The 22,419-nt window shown below is 47.1% G+C and overlaps 1 protein-coding gene and 1 long non-coding RNA gene across 5 annotated transcripts in view; one reads left to right on the top strand and one right to left on the bottom strand.

Moving 5' to 3' along the window:
* Positions 1-292: 292 nt before the first annotated feature.
* On the bottom strand, positions 293-20,565 carry efna1a (ephrin-A1a). 2 transcript variants are annotated; one of them, XM_061817999.1, is made up of 5 exons: positions 20,439-20,565; positions 4,157-4,452; positions 2,610-2,675; positions 2,406-2,501; positions 293-1,305 (listed from the first exon to the last, which is right to left on the bottom strand). In XM_061817999.1, the coding sequence occupies exons 1-5, from the start codon at positions 20,534-20,536 to the stop codon at positions 1,166-1,168; spliced, it is 696 nt and encodes a 231-aa protein (XP_061673983.1). In that variant the 5' UTR covers positions 20,537-20,565; the 3' UTR covers positions 293-1,165. The 2 variants fall into 2 exon arrangements, with proteins under 2 accessions (XP_061673983.1, XP_061673993.1); XM_061818009.1 differs by having other exon boundaries at positions 293-1,302.
* Positions 13,638-22,419, top strand: part of LOC133499884 (uncharacterized) — a 32,668-nt gene continuing 23,886 nt past the window's right edge. For all 3 annotated transcript variants that reach the window (XR_009794770.1, XR_009794771.1, XR_009794769.1), the window contains exons 1-2: positions 13,638-13,857; positions 20,460-20,581. This is a non-coding gene — a long non-coding RNA (uncharacterized LOC133499884). The remainder of the gene's footprint in view (positions 13,858-20,459; positions 20,582-22,419) is intronic.

Genomic DNA, 22,419 nt, shown 5'->3' with positions numbered 1-22,419 from the left:
CACTAATGGTCGGCGATTACCGGGCGGGTGGGTTTAGCGCACAAGACGGAGGAGGCCACCGAATCTTTGGGTCAGCGGGTTCGATTCCGGCGTTTTGTCACGATTGTTTTCCGGGCTCGCGAGGCCCCGTCTATTCTTTTCTCCTCCCGGCTCGCCCTGTGGCCGGCCACAAGGGCTGAAGCTCGAGCGGTCGGTGGTTTTCAACCCCGCAGACAGTCCCTTCATTGTGGTTCCGGAAACAAAAATGGAACAAAAAAAAAAAAAAAAAAAAACAAGAAGAGGAAGGAAAAACTTGAACGCTCACGATTGTGCTTTTGTCTTTTCAATTCATCCGAAATTGAACCCTTTAACAGCTTATCGGTTGAATTCATTTTAGCTTGGATTATTATTTATTTGTAGGGGGTGGGGCGGGGGCTGTGGGGTGGGGGGGGGGGGTGAGACGAGATCCAACAAACAAGAGAAGGCCAGCCTCTCTCCGAGATACAAAAACACACAACAAGTCAGTGTTTGTTTTGGGCAGGAAAACATTTTGTCGCACAACTTTTACACACACACGCGCACACACACACACATACGCACAACCATTCATGCACACACACACACACACACACACACACACACCTCTCACTTAGCGCATGGTATGTACAGGAAACCTCCCGATGCGATGTCATAAATCAGCTTCACAGAATGTACAAACAGTTTTTTCGATGGCGGCGAGTGTATAGTGTGTGATTGTGTGGTTGCCACGACAACAGTCCGTCAATGCTACATTTCGGAACGTGTGTGTGTGTGTGGGGGGGGGGGACAAAAACAAAATCGTTTCGGACACCAACGCCACCGGAAACCGTCACGGCAACAACAACAGCACACTAATGGTCGGCGATTACCGGGCGGGTGGGTTTAGCGCACAAGACGGAGGAGGCCACCGAATCTTTGGGTCAGCGGGTTCGATTCCGGCGTTTTGTCACGATTGTTTTCCGGGCTCGCGAGGCCCCGTCTATTCTTTTCTCCTCCCGGCTCGCCCTGTGGCCGGCCACAAGGGCTGAAGCTCGAGCGGTCGGTGGTTTTCAACCCCGCAGACAGTCCCTTCATTGTGGTTCCGGAAACAAAAATGGAACAAAAAAAAACAAAAAAAAAAAAGAAGAGAAGAAGAAAAAGAGCTCTCTCAGTGGAGCAGGAGGAGTAGCGAGAACGGGATTAGCAACGATAGGACGGAGAGCGACGTCGTCGTCGTCGCCGCCGCCGCCGCCGAGTTGGTCCGCACGCTCTTCCGGACCTCGGGGAGGCTGACCACCGGGTCGTCTGCTGGAAGACAGAAGAAGGGCGGGGAGGGAGTTGATTAATCGCATGGCAAAAAAGGCCGACTTTTCGGGTCCTTGCGACTTTTTCACGCCGGCGGGTGAAAGCGGCGTCATTCTTTTTCGCGGTGGAGCCTTCAAAACGATCGGGACGCTTCCATGCCAAAATGGCCGACTCCCGGCGTGGCCTTACACGTTTGGCGAAGCTGCCGCCATTTTTCATAGTGAAGCCTCCAAATCGTCAATGTTTTTTTTTATGCTAGCATGCAAGCTAACGCCATTGACAAGCCTAGTCAAGGGACTCCATTTGTAATAAATACTTTCTCCACTGAGCTGGGAAAGCGTTGGCCTCGCAGTTCTGAGGACCCGGGTTCGATCCCGCCCTCGCCTGTGTGGAGTTTGCGCGTTCTCCGTCGTGCCTGCGTGGGTTTCCTCCGGGTGGGCACTCCGGTTTCCTCCCACATCCCAAAAACATGCAACTATGGATCGGACGCTCTAAATTGCCCCGAGGTGTGATTGGTTGATTGTCTCAATGTGCCCTGCGATTGGCCGGCAACCAGTTCAGGGTGTAACCTCGCCTCCTGCCCGTTGACACCTGGGATCGGCTCCAGCACTCCGCGCAACCCTCGTAAGGATAAGCCGCAAAATAAAATGGATGGATGGACTTTCTCTATACTGAACTGTAGCATGGGTCAATATTTGCGTTCATGCTAGCTGTATGACGTCGATACTTCGTGACTTTGCCGCCATCTTGCCTCGTGCACGGGTGTCAAACTCAAGGCCCGGGGGCCAGACCTGGCCCGCCACCCGATTTTATGTGGCTCTCGAAGACAAATTATCGGTGTCAAAAATACACAATTCTTGTGGAAATATGTCCCAACATTTCAAATTGAATGATAATGCTAAGATATTATCAGAATTACCTAACATGATCAAATGGTTGAAAAAGCCATTACGCTTGATTTCTGATTTCAAAATTAGTTCATAAATTTCATGTGTAAATATGATATGGTTTCACAATAGCGGCCTTCTGATTGGAAATTGTAACTAAAATGAGTTTGACACCCCCACCCTGGTGGATTTTTGCGTCGGCGTCGGCGGGCATACCTGCAGGGAGTCTGTTGGACGGGTTGTGAGCACCACCCCCGGCTCCCGCGGCGTCCCCCGCCGTCCCTCCTTTTGCCACCCTGGCCTCCTGAGAGCCTTGACACCACGCGCCGTGTGTTTGGTGGTGGGGGGGGGGGGACAAAATCAATGACCCCGCCTTCCGAGAAAGCCAGAACGAATCATTTGGAAGGGGTTAATTCTCACCGTTGGCCGCGACGACGTTCACCCTTAGTCGCAGGCACTCTTCTCCGTGGTGGTGTAAAGGTTTAGCTGCAGGGACGACGGGCGTGGGGGTGGGAGGACGGGTGAGGGGCGGGGGGAGGGGTGAGAAACACACACGCTTGCGTTAACATCCCAACTAATGCACTTATCCTCTTCTGGCCTCTTAATCCACCCCCCCCCCCGTGCACGCAGACACACAAAAGCTTTCGGCGGCCATCTGCGACGGGGCGGAGAGCGTCTTGCCCCGCCGCTTATCTAATTACGGCCGCGGTCGGGGCGACAACCCGACCCCCGTGCGTGCGGTTACACTCGGGCGACCCGAGCGCGAGCCGACGCCCCGCTTTCGGGACTTAACGTATCGCCGACCGGCGGGATGGTCGGACCGCGCAGATGGTGCACTTTTAAAGCTTAGAAAAACCGGAGCCGTTCGGAGGTTTGGATCGGGCCCCGGTCGGAGCCGAGACCTCAAGTTTTATTGGGAATGCGGCGGGGTGGCTGGAAAGGGGGCTGCGCCCTTGCGCTCGGGCCGCTTTGGAGCACTCCTGCGACCAAAACAGGCGACCCAGTGTAAAATAACACTCTTGAAAACTGTCGTTAAAGTATTAGTACTGCATAGTTTTTGAATTTACTCGTGTGTAAATTGTCTCTTTCATTTTTTTTTTTTTTACTGTCATTGAATGGGTTCAGTCTATTGTACGTTATTTCATATATTTAATGTAATTTTTCACAATTTTTAAAATGATTGAAATTCTTTTTTTTTAAAATATTTTTTACAATTTTTTTTTAAATACCTGAAATTTCTTTTTTAATTAATTTATCTATTTATTTATTTAATTGTTTAGCTTCAGTACAACTGGATCATTTATATTTAACATGCTATAAAAAATATTGACAATAAATCCAGGCTAATTAGCATTTTGGAGCTCTTACACACACACATAGATATATATATATATATATAAAAACACATATATTTACACATACATACATATATACAGATCCACATATACGTGTGTATATATATATATATATATATATATATATATATATATATATACATACAGACATGTATATATACAGACATATATATATACACACACACACACACATATATACACACACACACACACACACACACATATATATATATATAATATATATATATATATACACACACACACACACACATATATATATATATACACACATATATATATATAATATATATATATATATATAAAAACACATATATTTACACATACATACATACATATATATATATATACACACATATATATATATATACATACAGACACACACATACATATACATACACATATATATATATATATACATACAGACACACACATACATATACATACACATATATATGTATATATATATGCTCCAGCACTCCCCACAACCCTTGTGAGGATAAGCGGCTAAGAAAATGAATGTATGTATATATATATATATATATATAATCTTTGGGTAGCATTTTTAACGTCATAAAAGCAGAATTCACTCACAGATATAATAGTAGCTTTCCCCTTGGCGGAACTCCTTCCCGAGGGTGAAGGGCGTGAAGCGCTGGAACTTCTCGGAGAACTTCTCGGGCCCGTGGGGGGCGAACGGGTGGCCGCACTCCCAGCGCATCTGGTCGTACGACTGCGGCTTGCACGACTCGTAGTCCTCGCGCTCCACCATGTAGAGGACGTAGCGCTCGGCGTCCAGCAGGGCCACCTCGCCCTGCGGGTAGTGCGGGCACACGATGTCCAGGTAGTCGTTGAGATGGACTTCCACGGTGTAGTCGTCCCACACAAACCTGGCGCCGAAAACGAGAGACCGTCAATCAAGTGCGACATTTGAACGAACATTTTTATTTCACATGTCGTACTCGTAGCACGCGCATTTTTGCCTCATCACTACAAACGTGTCTTCATAGTGTGTAAAGTTTTCCTACGAGTGTGCAGAGTTGTGGAAGGAAGTACTGCAAAAACATTACTAGAAAAACTTGCCTTCTACAAGTGAACCTAGTAGCTCCACTAGTGCATCCTCGCCACTATTCTAGTGCGCCGAATAGTCTTACGAGTGAGGAGGACAAGGAGGGCAATGCTATGTCAAGGATAAATTGACAAAATGCTCAAACGGCTTTCATTAAAGCACTAGTAAGGGCTACTAGTACGGAAATATTGACACATACAAGCACGAACGCGTGCAACTAGAACATTTCTGCATGACATTTCCGCACATTGAAAGCATGTCTGTGAGGAAAAAAATGTGTACTAGTTGACAACTACGGGCTACAACCTAGTTAACATGTAGCACTTCCCGATTAGCTAGCATGTTATTTGGGAAAGTGCACTAACTAATACTATTGATGAGCCAAAAAACATGCGACATAAATTGGACGCTAAATTGCTCGTAGGTGTGATTGGTTGTTTGTCTCCATGTGCCCTGCGATTGGCTGGCAACCAGTTCAGGGTGTACCCCGCCTCTTGCCCAGTGACAGCTGGGATGGGCTCCAGCACTACCGCGACCCTCATGAGGATAAGCAGCAAAAAAATGGATGAATGGATGGATAGTCTTCTATGTAACATGAGTTCAGGACTGTGTACATGCCAGAACCAGGGTGTTGATGCTTTATGATCCCTTTGATCTATATGAAATTACAAACCAATTTAGCAAGCGGGGCGGGGGGTGCACAGCAGTGGAAAAAAAAATTACGATCAACACTTTACTAGCGCATTTATGTATCTGACTCGTGAGGACAACGAGTACCGTAATTCCCGGCCAACAGAGCGCACCTGGTTACAAACCTCACCCAGTACATTTGTAAAGGAAATACCATTTGGTACATACATACGGCGCAGAGTGCCCATATTGATATTTACAAAGAAAGACGTACGCAGAGAGTTTAACGCTAATGCTAACACTAGCACCGCGCTAACACACACGCACAAAAAAAAAAAAAAAAACAAAAAACATACCGGTAAAAAACACTGCGACACGGCAGTATCACGCTAGCGCAGCGCTAACAGGGCCGGACCGGTAAATGTCACTTCCTCGGCACACATATTCCACCATATTCGCTCTTACCTTTTCCGCTGGAGTGGCCCCTTGCAAATGCACAAATTAACCGCGTCGCCGCATAAACCGCAGGGTTGAAAGTCGCGGCTTATAGGCCGGAAATGACGGCGTATTAGTACACGGAGCTGAAGCCGGATAGCAAGGACATCGAGTGAGAAGTTTTCCATATACGTCGATCCGGCGTACAAGAGGGAAATCACAACATGGAGGTGAGCTTGAATATGGATGCGTGCGGCGCTCGAGAAGATCAATAATTGAACATCCCCCAGTGAGCTCGAGGAGCGCAGGAGATGAATATTGACATCTGTTGGTGGAATTAGGATAGGATAAAAAAAAAAAAAAAAAAATCAACACGCCAAGATTCTGCGGAGTCACGCATGCTACACTGGCTTCATTTGTTGCATGCATGACACTTTGCAAACAAGTTAAATAAGAAAAAAAAAAAACGTATTTTCAGCGGTGTGCGAGAGTCGTCACGTTCCGCTCGCATGCGACGCTGGCTGGCATAATGAAAAAGTTTCATTTTTTTGCGGAGACCAAGACCATATTACTCAAAATGCTCCAAATAATATTTCCCGCACCGCCGAAAATGAATCGAAGTCGTTCATCCCTTCCTGCCTCCCCACCCCAAAAAAAAAAAAAAAATGTAATGAATTTTTTTTAAAAAAAGAATGTGAATATATAAATCTACAATAGTGTTCCTTTAAAAAAAAAACACAAATGAATAATAGATGTAATAGAATATACATAATTTAGTTTGTTGAATATAATTCATTTCAGCTCACTGTGCTGTGTGTGAGAGAGAGACTTGTGGTAGCACAATATATTTATACAGCCACACAAAGAAGAGTTTCACAACTACTATAACTCAGTAAGATGCAGTAATATCGATCATTTTTCGCAGAGGATAAAGAATATATACACACACGTGTGAAAATTGTTATATTGTCTGTGTGTTGTTACACAGTTTGTATTCAAAAAACCGCCTTAAAGCAACGCAAGACGGCCTTATGCATCCATATTCGTTAGCCCACCTTTGGCGTTTTAACATCAAGATAGCAAACGTTGAAGAATTGCCCCACAGGTCTTTGCTTGACTCGCTCTCCCCCCCCAAAAAAAAAAAAAAGAGCGAGAGACGGAGGGCGAGAAGACGAAGAGTCAGACTGTCTGCCCCCCCCCCCCCACCCCCGAGTCCTCCGCCCACTTTTACGACGTCGACGCCTGCTTCCCCCGCCTCTCCTCCGAGCTCCCGAAAAGACAAAGTCGGAAGCGGATGAGGTTCAAAACCCGCCGGAGCATTTGACGAGCTTCCTGCCGGAGATGCTCCGCGCTCATCTCGGCGGATTTGTCACCGGCGGTATTCGGGGCTCGCTCGTCATCTGTCAGCGGCGAGGAGGCGGAGCCGCGGACTCTTCCCCCGGTTTCCGCCTCATCTATCAACGACCGCTTGTGCGCAATGAGGCACTCTCTCTCCCTCTCCCTGGCGAAAACCTCCCACTCTCCCTCCTCGAGCGATGCCTATCGGTTTACCGTCTCCCGACTGTACTGGATCCACCGGGAGGTCCGGACTTTAAATATTTACACAACGCGCACCGGGAATACGCGGGACCGATATCGGTTTCTGTTGCCCTTGCAATGAATACGCGTCGGCCGGCTTGTCGACGCTTCGGCAGGAGTCCGATTTAATCACGTCTTTAGATCTTAAAGAGCTTTTGGAGCCGTCCAGATCAGGCTCCGCGACTCAGAATCAGTCCCCGGGTGATTGGATAAAGCGGGGGGGAGATTTACAGTTCACGGGACATCAAGGGCCTGCGAGAACATCAGATCCGGCCTTCCGTACGAGACTTAAAAACGGCAATGAGGACCTAAAGTAAACTCTCGTTAAAAAGAAAAAAATGTCGCATCATATTTTTTGTTAATGGAGAACGACAGAGAGATGAGATGATATCAGTCATCTCAAATGATGGAAATGTCTGTTAATATTACGGCAATTCTGCAATATTTATCTGCATTTAACGCGTGCGGTTTTACATTTTTACAAGCACCCCCTACCCCCCAAAAAAAAAAAAAATAATGTCAATTTTCTTTCCTTCGTGTTTATCCTTTTCCTGTTTTTCCGTCGCCGAATATCGCCGTCGTTTGGCCGGCCCATCAAAGCGCGCGTGGCACCCGTCTCCGGTTAGCCCCGTTTTGTTTTGTTCTGCTGCCAGCGGTCTCCCGGCGGCGGCGGTGCCCGACCCCCCCCCCCCCCCCCCCCGCGGATGAGCACAGACGCCGTGGCTCCAACCGACACCCGTGCCCCCCCCCCCCCCCCCCAACTGGACTCCTGAGTTCCTTCCAGCCGCTTGACTGCGCTCCCTTCACGCCCGATGACCAGATTAGCCGGCTGGAGACTCGGGGCCCGGCAAACTCAAGACGGGACACGGTAATGATCCTTTTCGCTCTGGACCGGGGCCTCGTCGCCACTTATCCGCCGCGCTTTGTTTACATGATTGGAGCGTTTTTCCACCGCCGGCGCTTTCAATCCCAGTCCAAATCGATAACGCCATTGAGCAAACACTCGTGTCTGCTCTCTGCCTGACAAGGTTATCGTGTCTCCCCCCCCCCCCCCCGCAAATACTGAACACAAACAAACAACCCCCCCCCCCTCGCCGCCGCCACCTCCCGCTTTTCCCCATGCCTGATTTCCAGCAGGCCGCAGTATGGTCCCAACGTGTTGTTCCGAAGGTGGGGGTGCAATTACGAGACAAAAAGGGGTATTAAAGTCGCCCTGGAGGGGGGTAATTATGGCCGCTTCTCAGTCCCTTTTGGCTGTGGAAAGTGGGTTGGGTTGTGTGGGGAGGCGGTGGAGTGGGGGGGGGGGGGGTCCACAGGCCTACAGGGGGCGGTGGGGGTCAAATGGCTTAAGTTTGGGGATGGCTTTTGAAGTTTATCTCAATGGGACGTCTGTGAGTGACTGCAACAGTTACCAACAGCCACCGTTTCATACATTGACTCCATGTCGGGGGGGGGGGGGGGGGGACTAGCTCACCCTCCCCGCCCTTCCTCTTTTAATAATGGCAAATAAGTTTAATTAACCGTCTGCCTTTTGTTCGCTTCCCGTAACCCCCCCCCCCCTTTCGCCATTGAGCCACCCCGCATCATCAGCTTAATTAACAGATCGGGGTAGCGCACTTCAAAAGGGGCGGCTTGGCTTTTTTTTTTTTTTTTTTTTCCGCCAAAGGGTTTAAGCTAACAAATGTGTGTCTGTAAAGACCCCCCCCCTCCCCCCCCCTCGCTGTGTGTGTTTGACATTATGAGCCACATAAAGCCAAAGGAATGTCAGGTAGTCAAGTGTGCGGCACAAATTCGGTCAAAACCAAAATGGGTGAATTGTAAAAACTGGGAAAAAAAAAAATTACATGACATGTAAATTTGACTTAGCGGGTAATTTTATACTACCTAAAAACTAGAGAACGACCGACTTATTGCAAGCTAAGCTAACGCAAAACATTTTTTTATGATACGTTTTTAATGCTTGAAGCGAGCGAAATGCTTTGACAAAAACTGATAAGATAAAAAGATCTTGGGAAACTTGACAGCCTGTTTTTCATCAAGTTGGCTACGTTTTTTTTGGGGGGGGTGACATATTTGACAATAAAAACGGCAATTGTGCTATTAAACTAACGATATTCAACCATGATTTTTTGTTTTGACAGCGTAGCAGGCGGAAGGAACTGTTGATATACTTGGACGTTCTTCAGGAGAGTCCTAATCTCTCTCCTCTTTAATCTCTCCGGCCAGCGTTTGGCTTTCTTCTCCACCTCCTTTCATCCGTCCGTTAGCCCTCTCATCTCGGCACTCCAGAGCTCGGGCGGAATGTCGGACAGATCCAAAAAAAAAAAAAAAAAAAAAAAACGGCTGGACATTCGCCGAGTCAGCGATGGATGATTTCATGCCGGGGTGGGGGGCTAAAATCCGATTGATTCTTATTGTTTCATTTTTTTTTTTTTTTTTTTTTTGGAAGGCCATCGAGCACACAAACGTGATTGTTTTCATCCCGGGGGCTAATGTGATTTAAAAAGGTGACCGGCCTCCGCTGCGGATGAGTGAACCCGGAATGTAGGTGGGGGTCGGGGACCACCTAATCGTCTCAACCGAGCTTGGATTACTGGCCGGAGCAGATGCCAGGCTCAGTCCATTGAGCGGCACCAGACCCTGCTTAATGCCGAAGGGCGGCGGGGCCTCGGGTGGACCAAAGCCAGTTACGGCGGGGCGAGATGACCTCGGGTCCGTTTAACGCACACCAGCTGATGTTTACATGACGCCGACCTACGGCGGTGTCTTTTTTTTTTTTTTTAGCATTTTTGAAACGTTTCGAGAACATACATAAACATTGTCAAAACGTGTGAAAAGTCTGCAATGCGCATGCCAGGCCAGTAGTTGGCGGTGCCACGACCACCTAATGAGGATACCGTTCAAAGTCCAAAAACTCAAACCCAAGTTACGATTGTTGGCGGGAACTTCACGCTGAAAAGAAACGCCGTGTGCACCAATTGTCATCTGAAACCGTGTTTCGTACACCCGTCGTTAGCATAAATACGAGTTTAAACTTCGGTGACCGTAAGTACCGGCGAACGTACGTCGTCGTCTAGTTTCTGATATATTTGGCCCTCACTGAAAGAATTTGTCAGCCGTACAAGACGTCGAAAGAAAAAGCTCCAAAGCGCAGGGACAGAAGGGTTTTTTTTTTTTTTTTTTTAATGCGAGCATATAACCGCGCCCTTCATATGAGAGAGAAGCGTCGCGGTCCTGAAGGCCGCGTTCCTGGTCTTCATCAATCACTGCCATTCAACTCCTCCCACTCACTGTCCCCCTTTCATCACTCAATAAGCACACCAGATCCCCCACCCACCCCGGAGTGTCAGCTCAGACCCCCAGCGCAACGCCAGACCACCCGAGCCAATCACAACCGGACTTGGCCGGTATTCCAAAAATGCAACTTTCGCCTGCCCACTGCTCGCAAAGGCAAACGTGGGCATGAGCCTTGCGGTCGCCATGGGAACAAATACGTTTTCTTTTGAACATAATAATTCTGGCGGACGCTCTTTGTGAGACTTCCTGCGATCAATTTCAAATCTGCCACCGAACCTTTGTCTGCCGGATTCATCAGCTATTCCGTCCGCGACTTCGGCCCAAATAGGCAAACTCAAAGCTTCGGCGGGGAAATAATTGGCTGATTCCACGGGGCTCTGCGGGGCCTTAGACGAATACGCGGGCTCTTTTGCCACGGAGTCGCACAATGTCCCCGGAGACATTTGTATCTTAGAAAAAAAAAAAAAAAAAAAGCTGGGTCCGTGGCGGAAAAGGTCAGTTCTGACATCACATAGCTCAGGAAGCAAATACATCGATTTCGCAGAGTCAATTCAGCACGCTCGCTGTTGCTGTCCTGACAAAAAAAAAAAAAAAAAAACGACCCGGCCTGCGGTTTAATGACCTCCTCGGGGCGGGACTGAAGACACTTCCCAGGTGTCTCCGTGATCTATGTGACAACCGCCTGGTAAAATACACTAAGAATGAACGTGTATGGTTTTTGCTGCAAATGACGACCGGAGTTTGAACATGCCAAGTTTAGCAGGCAATCAAATACGTGGCAGTTCTCGTGATCCCAATCTGAAGTTCGAAAATACAAACCGGAGCCATCGGCAGAGATGTCTCTACTCAGTGACAAATACTTTACCCATTATGATTTTAAAAAACGGTTATGCTACATGCTAGGGACGTGGGCGAGCTGGAGCCAATCCCGGTCGACTCCGGGAGAGAAGCGAGCTAAATCCCGCACTGGCCGCCAATCGCAAGACCCGTTTAGATATTCTTCACGTTCGCATTCACACCTACGGACAACTTGAAGTTGAATCAACTCAGCATGCGTGGACAGCCAGAATACCCAGCAAAAATGCACGCGAGCGCGGCAAGAACACGCAAAACCCAAGGAAGCCTGGAGCCAGAATCCGAATCCCCGACCTCAAAACCGTGAGCCAGACTCGTACACTGATCTGCCACTGTGATGAATTTTCCCGGGGTTTTTGGGTAAACCATAAACTATTTCATCCCTAATGACTGACTTCCATTCTCGGTTTAAAATGCAACCGGAGTAGCTCTCACCGGAGCACGTTTACACAAAAATATGAAACGGTATCCCATATTTATCTGGCCCCCGACTCTCTAATTTGAGATGAGCACCGCAATCACATGGCTGTTTTGCAAGCCAAGCCCCTTTCTCCTTGCTCCTTTTCTGGTGAGGGTCCAAGCCAGAAGGGGAAGTCTGGTGGCTAGATAAGGAAAAGACAAGAGGACGGACGGGCAGGGGGAGCGGGAGGCGGCCGATCACAGAGGAGACGGTCGCCATCTCAAATAAAGACGAGACGGATCTGACAGCAAGCGAAGGTCGATTCCAGATGGCCCCTCATAACTCGACAATGGCATATCCGTCTTAAAAAACAAAAACAAAACAACAGACGTCTATGAATCACCGCTAATCTACGGCATTGGTTTAAACACCCTGGGAAAAAGTCGCTCGACGGCTTTATGGACTGGCATGGACAACGCGTGAGAACGACCATTGTTTGCGCCGCAGACAGGATACGCGCTTTTCCCGGCAAAAAAGACGGGGACGGGAAGGCCGAGGCAAGGCACCTCGTGGGGGGGGGCGGAACGCGTCGCAGATTTTTTTTTTTTTTTTTTGCTCCGGCTAAACGGTAAACCCAACGGCGAGGGAACGACCTTTGTCCCGATTCGCTCCCCGACGAGGTCCAGAAAACAACAGCGCGCATCGGCGAGCCCGGAAGAGACGACGGCATCCGTTTTGACGCGCTCCAAACCCAGATTGAATTCATCGGGCAGATTGCGGAGGCAGATTAAGCGGCGCGGGGCGGACAACGCGGGTGAAAGACGGCGATGGTCTTCGGAATTTTCACTGAGAACGGGGGAAAAGGGGAAGTGTTGTGGGGGGGGGGGGGGGGGGGTCAAGACTGAAGTCGGGACAGCGGGTTTCAGAATGGCTTAAGGCTACTGGGAAATTACACGAGTTCCTTCCTTATCTGTAGCTGCTTTCACACTACATTCCCACTCAATTGTCGCATGAGAGGCGTAAGATGAGAGCTGGGAGTGAGGCAAGGCATCGTCCAGATCGATGACCCGTGACAGTTCTTACTTTGATTCAACAGGTCGAGTCTTTAGAGTTTTTCGGCGACATACGTACCGAATATACTGATTGCCGCATGATCGCTACGTTGCGATATCACCGTAAGTCTTGCCACTCTGCAACTACCGCCCATCATCTCCACGGTAACTGCTTACATGGCCACTCCATCTTTTATCTCAAAACGTGGACATTTTTGCATTCGTGGATTTTCGGGGTCCCGGGCCAACTGTGGCGAGACACGAGAGAAAAATTCCACAGATGTGCGAGTAAAAAAAAAAAAAAAAAAATAGACCAAGAAGCTTTGCCAAGTGGGGGGTACTACTACGATGGCTTTTCAGAGCGAGGTTGAGGACGGAAGCTGAAAACGGATAGGGGGGGGGGCCAGTGCCTTGTGCCAGATCGCCACGGGTGCCAAGAAAATGCTAAGAAAATTCCACACCTCTTCGAAGTTTCCCCTCATTTCCCTGCGTTCACACACTGCCTCGGAAATAATAGACTGAAAAGGGGCAGCTTGTAAGGTTCAGAAAAAGCCGGCAAAAAGGGGGGCCCTCAGAGAATGAGACTTTCCCAGAGGGCGGGGACCCCGGAGTGGCGGCCCCGTATTCAAGGACCGCCGCTGTGCCAGAATGACTGACAGACTGATAGAGGCCCAGGCCACTTCATCACGCGCTGCCCCCCCCAAACCCGACCTCCAATCGGTCGCGCCGGTTAGCGTTCTCTTTCTGGGGCGCGCCGTGAAGACCGCTCCCTAATTTGTATGGGAGCGAGGACAAAACAACGGCCATATTGAGTGGTTAAACGCCAAGTTAATCCTTCGCAGGAGTGTGACATACCTGAAATAACTCCCTTATTTGAGGCGATAGCGCAAGAACATGATAATACCCAGGAGAGGAGTGCAGACCTCTGCCAGAGATAACGACGTGCGCGACTGAGCTGTAAACACGACATCAAGAAAAGGTCTGATTTCTGTTGGAATTCTTCTATTCTTTAGTAGTTGGTTGCATACCTTAAAGAATCTCTCGAAATTCTCGTCAAGAGAAAGCTAGGAGACTGTATATTGCTATCCGCGCACTAGAAAATAAAAATTTGCATCGATTGGAAGGCAACAAAGTGAGTTTGATACGTAGATATGTTAATCTACTATCATTTTTGAAATCCACATGTGCTTAAATGCAGTGGGTGGAATATCTCTTCAGTACGAAGCTCATTAGTTAGGATAAATGTGATAAACTAACAAAATTAGCATACAAATCTAAAGCGAGGCAATCTAAAAGCCGGTTTGAGAGCTATATATGCTAATGTGATTGGATCATGAAATTTACATAGCAAAGAAAACTAGGTAGTTGGTTAGATAGCTAGCTCGATACATATTTAAATCTTAAAAGTCACATGGCATGAAGCAAGAACTCGGAATCTAGAACTTACATTAAAAGCCAGTAGGATCTAGTTAGAGAGCTAAATAGATACTGAATAGTCTTCTAGAATCTTAGCTAGCTAGCAAGATTCATCCGTTTAAATAGATAAATAGGTCTCCGGGTACATAGATACTTTTCCTATCAGTCAGTAAATTCAATGAGGTAATTGCGAGCTGGTCAGATAGATGACAACTTCGGAATCGAGGGGGTTTGTTGGCTAGGTAGACGGCCAGAGTGGCTACTTGCCACGTCGTTAGAGATCAAGAACTGGATATTTGGAGAAAAAAAAAATAAGTGGAGACTGCAGCAGCGAGGAAAGGGAAGTGTGGCCAAGAACTAAAGGCCAGAGGAGGTTTCTGGGGTGACAGGTACAAAGCGGAGGAGGGCTACTCATACGCTGTTAGCAAAGAATAAGAAACAAACTACGAACGAGGCGATTATTGCTTCACACTACACGGTCCGGAGGGCTCAGAAGGCTCCGGCGTGTTAATGTGTACGAGAATGGGTGAGTCACTCCTATCTGCTCGGACACGCACGCATACACTGGCTGGCCTCTTTCTGGGAAGCAACAAGTGCCCCGCTGACTAAAAAGTTCCTGGTCCGACACAAAGAGCTTTGCACGCTCACGGCGTAAAAAAAAAGGTCAGGAAGTGCGGAAACTATTCGGGCTTTCGCCCCAAAACAAAAGTAGTCATTAAGCCGGCCTCGACCTTGGAAGTCGGCGGCCGCGTCCAAGCGCGCAATTTGTGGCCAGCCAGGCAGCTGCGGCTCAAAAACTAAGCAACGCGTGCGTGTGTGCGTGTGGACGCAAGAGGGGGTAGACAAGCCCCCCCCCCCCCCCCCCCCCAAAAAAAAAAAAAAAAATAGGCCTAACAAGGCGCAAAAAGATTAATTTGACATCAGGGGTGGAAACCCCTACAGGAAGTGGCCCATGTACAGCCCAAAACAACATGTGCTGCCGCACTATTCTCAAAACAAAAAAAATGTTCTTTAGCGATATTTGGCTAGGTAAGTCGACAAGTTCATAGCTAGTTAATTAATCAGATAGGTAAAAAAGATAGGTAGATAGTTAAGATTATAGATCATTTTGATCGCAGGTGAAATAGGCATTGAGTTTTATGGCTATTTCGCTACTTAAATGGTAAGCTAGTTAGTTAGGCTAAGTAGCTACAAATATAAATATGAGGATCTAGAAAATTACAACCAAAAAATACATAGAATCCTGCGTCAGTTAATTAGTCACCTAGGACACTACTTAGCATACTACTTTCCTAGCTAGTCCAGTTTACCATTAGAATTTGAACATTCCCATACATGACAAACTACTGTAGTAAGCCAGTGAGCTATCAAGGTAGATAACCAATTACATAGTTTGTTGTCTAATTAATTTGCTAGATAGGAAGATTGCTATTTACTTTATGTATTTTATTTTACAGCTAGTTATTTATGTAGACATCAAGATATCTAGTTTGTTAGATAGTAAAATGGGTATAAGATAACATGCTTGCTTTTCGGTTGATAATCTGATAGCTACTTAGCTTGGAACATGGTAGCCTAAGATAGTAAGATAGTGCGTGAACTAGCTAGACGCAAGGTAGCTAGCTTGGAACATGTTAGCCTAAGATAGTAAGATAGTGAGTGAGCTAGCTAGACGCAAGGTAGCTAGCTTGGAACATGTTAGCCTAAGATAGTAAGATAGTGAGTGAGCTAGCTAGACGCAAGGTAGCTAGCTTGGAACATGTTAGCCTAAGATAGTAAGATAGTGAGTGAGCGAGCTAGACGCAAGGTAGCCAGCTTGGAACATGGTAGCCTAAGATAGTAAGATAGTGCGTGAACTAGCTAGACGCAAGGTAGCTAGCTTGGAACATGTTAGCCTAAGATAGTAAGATAGTGAGTGAGCTAGCTAGACGCAAGGTAGCTAGCTTGGAACATGTTAGCCTAAGATAGTAAGATAGTGAGTGAGCTAGCTAGACGCAAGGTAGCTAGCTTGGAACATGTTAGCCTAAGATAGTAAGATAGTGAGTGAGCGAGCTAGACGCAAGGTAGCCAGCTTGGAACATGTTAGCCTAAGATAGTAAGATGGTGAGTGAGTGAGCTAGACGCAAGGTAGCTAGCTTGGAACATGGTAGCCTAAGATAGTAAGATAGTGAGTGAGCTAGCTAGACGCAAGGTAGCTAGCTTGGAACATGTTAGCCTAAGATAGTAAGATAGTGAGTGAGCTAGCTAGACGCAAGGTAGCTAGCTTGGAACATGGTAGCCTAAGATAGTAAGATAGTGAGTGAGCTAGCTAGACGCAAGGTAGCTAGCTTGGAACATGTTAGCCTAAGATAGTAAGATAGTGAGTGAGCTAGCTAGACGCAAGGTAGCTAGGTACCGTAGATATATTGATTGCGAGTTCACTAGGTAGATAGTAGGGTAGCTAATGAGGTAATAATTGTGATAACTAGTCAGCAAGATGGATATATAATAGCTCGTTAGCTAGGTAGACAAAGCGATTTATGTAGATAGTAAGAATGCTAGTTATCGAGGTAGACAGGTGGATTGCTAGTTACCTATGCGGTTAGACAAATCGATAGAAATGTAGAATGTCGGTCGGGAGATGGTAGGGAAAAGGTTCCCACCCTTGAGTTAAGATGGATGACCGGTCTAATGCTCATGGATGAAACCATCCACAGGAGAGGAGCCGGGGGAGCATTAAACCTCAACACACTGTATCAAGTAACAGGTCAGAGGGGCAACACGACTGCCCGATCGGATAAAAGCGACAAATTAAAACTTTGTGTGTATTTTTTTTTTTTTTCCTGCAAACGCGAAGGATTACGAGAGTGCGGTCCATCCAGGAAAATAAAAATAGCGAGTTTCAAACGCAACAGATTACAGTCACACAAGAAAAACTAAATCCATCTGGGACTCGGGTCGCATTTGCATAGAGAGGATAAAGGAGTCGCTGTCTCCCAGCAGATATTATGTGTTTTTGTGTCCAAGATGGCATCCCATACGTGCAAGCTTAAACTTGAATGGTGGTCTGGTACAGTACCGAGTCTGGCAGACCGAATCAGGAAACTAATACAGAAAGCAAGTTCGTAAGGGTACGTTCATATACTGTACGTAGCTTTAGTTGGATAACTTGATCCACGTGATCAATTGTATTTTGTCCGAGCGAAATATTTTTGGGGCTAAAGAGCACTTTGTTGTAATGGGGAGCTAGTTAGCTAGCTAAATACTAACATAGACAACTACAACCTGGGATTTAACAGATAAAAAGCTGCTAACAGTTGACTCGATATCTTAGTAGCTAGGTAAACAGCTAGTTACAAGTCTACTTTTTTTTGGGGGGGGGGGGGTCTTCATTGTTCAATAAGCTAGTTAGTCACATAATTGGAATCTGAAAATGTACATTCAAGTTGGATAGCTACTGTAACCAGGTACCGAGTTAGCTCGAAAGCATTAGCTAGACAACAGCCTCAAGTGAGATCTTTTTGAACAAAAAGTAGATAAAATACTTTTGAAGGTCAGAGAGAGTCCAGGAATCCTGAAATAATCACAGAAAGATGGTAAACTGTCTCGCATTTGGCAACGGTTTGACGTTATCGGACAACAAATAAGCAAAGAGTGTTGGAGTTGATAACTGCAAGATAACTCGAGAGTCAATATTAGTTTTGTCCACCACGAAAAAAAAAACACAACGATAGAAAAGCTACCAAGATAGCTAGCTAGAAACCCCAGGAAGACATTTGTTTACTCCCCATAGCCCTAATTGACCCCCCATTTACTCCGAGCAGCCCCTAACCCGGACAATTTGGGCTCCGATTTAACCCCCCCCCCCCCCAACAACCTTGTCATCCATCTCCTCTTTACCCCCCACAAACACAGAGCGTGACCCGGCGGGCAGGCCTCCGGTCACCCACTCGCTCTCTTGTCGCCCGACATTATTGCTCGCCCCGTCACCTGAAATATGAACACCCCACCCCTGCGACGACCTGACAGCCGCGTGACCCCCCCCCCCCCCCCCCGTGAAAGGGTTTAAATTGAATGTTATCGGGGGCGGAGGGGGGCGCCGCGTCAAGCGAAGAGGATATTGCAAAAGATATTTCAACAGGCTGTGAGTCAGATTCGTAACAGCGAAAATATGAAGCGGCGCAGTGACACACGTGCTCATCATTATCCCGGGGAAAATCGCTGCACTTTTTCCAGAGAAACCGGGAAAAGCGACGCGACTGTGCAGGTTAAAAACATAAAAAAAATAAAACACACCACCACCACTTTGCCTACACGTCATTAAACTGACAAAACGCAGATGCCGTACGGTCGCTGCGCTACACAAACAATCCAATTTTAGCGCTAGCCGTCAATCCCAACATGTTAATTATGACTACGTACAAAAACACTGGAATTCCGGCGGTATTCCGTCTAATGAATGTAAACACCATACGCCAAAATGACACATAATTATCCCCCCCCCCCCTCCCCATAAAGGACATGTTGCACGATTGCGGCGCTGCGACGGTTCGCGCGCGCGCGATAATCCACTTTTAACACGTTGAGTGGATTCGAACATAATCATAACAACTCCATGCAAACATTTAACAGCAATTCTCCGGTCGTCGTTCTCCATCTCATGAACGTAAACAACGTCCAGTAACGAGCCACAAATATCCCGGAGAAGGCAAGGCGGGAATTCTCGCAACGAGCTCCCCTAAAAGACAAATATGCACATAAATATTCCAATTGTGAGATATTAGCTGATGACTAGATACAAAAAAAAAAACAACAAAAAAAACAGCACCGCGTGAATAAATATTACCACACCTTAATAGCACAATTAAAGCACATCCTGCTGCCCTAGCACGCGCATATGTGCATAAATAATCACATTGTGAGTTATTTAACGAGTTAGTAAGAACTAGCTACGGAAAAATGAGGAATTCCACAGTCAACATATTGACATAAGCGCCATTAAAAACATATATTGTTCCCAGAAAAGACAAAAACACCCCCCAAAAAATGTAATTTCAACATCGATTTTCCATACTAACAACAACAAAAAAAAATTTCCCGTTGTATTCCACATTGTGAAACATTATGACATATAATTATCCGGAAAAGATTAAAACACACATCCGCACACACTTAAGCCTCCTTTTAACATATTTCGTCAATATGAGCATAATTATGGTGACTGCATACAAAAAAGGGGGAATTCTCCATATGAATTCCTCCTTATGAATAGAAGCACTGTACAGTGCAATGATAGTAGTACTGTACATCTATTGCTGCTGCTTAACATAGACAAATATAAATAATAACATTTTACAGGAGTTGAAGTCAAACAAAAAAAACAAATTAACCATTAGTATTCCTTCCCGAGTGGAAACATTGTACCATAACGACCCAGTTATCCTTTTGTATTTCATACGCAACACACAATGCACGTTGCTGCCCGGAAATATGAAAAATGCACCCCAAAATAATCCACTTTAAAAGAAGTGTTTGGGTTTTTTTTTTTCGCACGTCGCTTGACTACAATGGACGAGATGCCGAACCTTCGTGCCACATGGACCCATAATTATATTGAAAGGGGCCCATCTTGCGTGGCCACTCCACAAAAAAAAAAAAAACATCAACTTGGAAAACAAAATTCCACTTGAAGCAATTTAGAGGACCCGATCGCGTCAACTCGTTTCACGCAAACACGGCAAGCGTCACCTTATTATTATTACTTTACATTTTTAAGCAGCTTTCAGCCCCTTCAAACTTGTTTTTCATACACTCGCCTTGCTTATCACATATTGCGCAAGGGATTAAAATGTGCCACAATCATAATAACAGGTTCAAAAGGGAAAATAAGGGCGCGAGGGAGAGGTAGTGGGTTGGGGAGGGGGGGGGGGGGGCTCCGTGCAGTTTTGGGGGATTATCATAACAACAGCAGCCAAATTGCTCGCATCACAAATTCATTGCATATGCAAGGAGAAAAGAGGTGCTCCCAAAAAAAAAAAAAAAAAAAAAAAAAACTAGGTTAAAGAAATGGTGGTGGTGGTGGGAGGGGATGGGGGGGGGGGTTGCGCAAAGTTGCAGAATGCGCACCGTCGCGTGTAAAGTGCGCCACGGGTGGAAGCGACTTACTTTTGGTTCGTGCTGTTCCAGAAGACGCTGTGGCGGTCGGACGAGGCCAAGCGGGCGCACAAGCTCACCAGCAAGCCGGCGAGCCAAAGCAAATCCATGGCGGACGGACACCCGGGCGTGCACGCGCGCGGACACCCGCGCAGGTAAAAGCTCCTCGCAGGGGAAAGCAAAGTTTCGGGTTGGCGTGCACGAAGGGGGTTCGTGGGGGTGGGGGGGGGGCTGAGGGGGTGGTGGTGGATTCAATCGCAACTACAACGAACCCCCGCCACAAAGCAAAAAGTCGACAAAAAAAAAGGCTTGGTAGAACCGTTTCAGTCGAGCGAGGAAGGATTTGGGTCAGCCACGCGGATCCGGAGTGAACGAGTGCGACCGTCGGCGCGGGGGCCGCTTTTGTTTCACGCCCCACAGTCGCAGGCCACGCCTCCTGCACTCGGTCGGCCAATCGGAGGGCGGTCCGAGAAACGCGACTTCACGCCGCTTCTTGCGTGTTGACGCGATAAAATTGCATTTCTACACATTTTGATTCATTACATGTATTCAGAAACCATTTAAAATTACATTTAAAAAAATAATAAATTGAAATAAAAATAACATTTCAATGACTTTAAATTCATATTAATAATACAAAGTATTGCAATACTATGGTATCATATACCTACATTCCATTTCTGAATTTTGGATAAAGTGTACGTTAAAAAAACATGTATGTCATCCCGTTTTGTAATTTAAAAATGGATGAACTCCATCTAAGTGACAATATGTTTGAAAAAATGGACTGAAATAAGACGGCAAAAATGTAAAGAGGGAAAGTCTTCTTGTTACAAACAAGTGGCAATCATAGCATCGCGTGATGAATATATTCATATAAATGACTTATGAATAGCATGCATCTTTAAGGTTGGACGGATTCAGTGGACTGTGATTTATGATTGTCGCGTTTTCGAAGCATCCGCCACGCAAACATCAACCGCATGATCCCCCCCCCCCCTCCAAGCGAGTCACGGAGAAACGGCGATAATGCGACGTGAAATGCGAGCGGCGAGCTATTAAGCCGGAGCGCGTCGTCGTCGGCCCCCTCGCGCCCGAGCCCCCACTTCTCATTTTGGGGTGGATAATGCGGCCCGCGCCGGCCTATCGAACCGCGGTGGGGGGGGGGGGGGGGGCGCCGGGGTCTTTTCTCCATCCGCACTTCTGGTTACGGCATTTAAAAGCGACGGGGCCAGACCGCCACAAAACGAGAACGCAGGGAAACAGATTCTCAAGCAAACACGTGAAAATGAAACGGACTCAAAGTGCCGCCGTATCGTTTTCACCCTTCCCGGAGTCATTCCGATTTTCACTGGCGGACTTACGCGGGGGTGTTGCACGCCAGGCTGCGGATTCCGCCGACCCGCTCGATTACGACCGGCATCAGCGTAGGTTTCCGGACCTTTCTCTCCAGACCTGATCAGCAGGGGCGTGGCTAGGTTTTTGACGTTTGTGGTGACTTAGCCACCCCCGGCCCCCCTTCCCCCCCAAAAATGTTGACAGGTCCTAGCAAAAATTCAGCTAGCGAGGCAATTGAGGATCACTAACAGGTCTGGACTAACGAAACTATAAGTCATTTAAGGTGAGTTTTTGGGAGCTTAGTTTGCGGTATGGTTTGGAACTATTACTAAACATGTTCAGGGGGTGTCAATTTTTCACAGTCCCCCCGCCCCCCACCGTATTTGTGGCAGGGCTGTCCGATTACTGTTGTGATTTTTGTATACCAGCCAGTCTGTGGGAGTCAAAGTTCTGGCTGAGCAGCAGCGGAACAAATACTTGAAAAATTAGCGTCTATTACCACAATCACTCAACAACCGTCAAAATTGGAGGCAGCAGGAAATCAAATAATGACTTCCCCCCACCGTGTATCGAGTATCACCGTTCCTTGCCAGGTCTGTCCCTCCGTAACACACAAACGTTAAGTTTTGGGGAAAACGGTCAGAAATTGATCGGA

Source organism: Syngnathoides biaculeatus, chromosome 1, assembly GCF_019802595.1.
Source record: "Syngnathoides biaculeatus isolate LvHL_M chromosome 1, ASM1980259v1, whole genome shotgun sequence".
Taxonomy (NCBI): domain Eukaryota; kingdom Metazoa; phylum Chordata; class Actinopteri; order Syngnathiformes; family Syngnathidae; genus Syngnathoides; species Syngnathoides biaculeatus.
Note: the sequence above shows the minus strand (reverse complement) of the source record. Positions and strands in the feature narration are given on the sequence as shown.

Coding starts and splice junctions, on each gene's coding strand:
- efna1a (XM_061817999.1), bottom strand. CDS start 20,536: ATGGATTTGCTTTGGCTCGCCGGCTTGCTGGTGAGCTTGTGCGCCCGC. Junction 4,453..20,438: donor TGGAACAGCACGAACCAAAA/GTAAGTCGCTTC, acceptor TTTCGGCGCCAG/GTTTGTGTGGGACGACTACA. Junction 1,306..2,405: donor GTCCAACAGACTCCCTGCAG/GTATGCCCGCCG, acceptor TCTGTCTTCCAG/CAGACGACCCGGTGGTCAGC.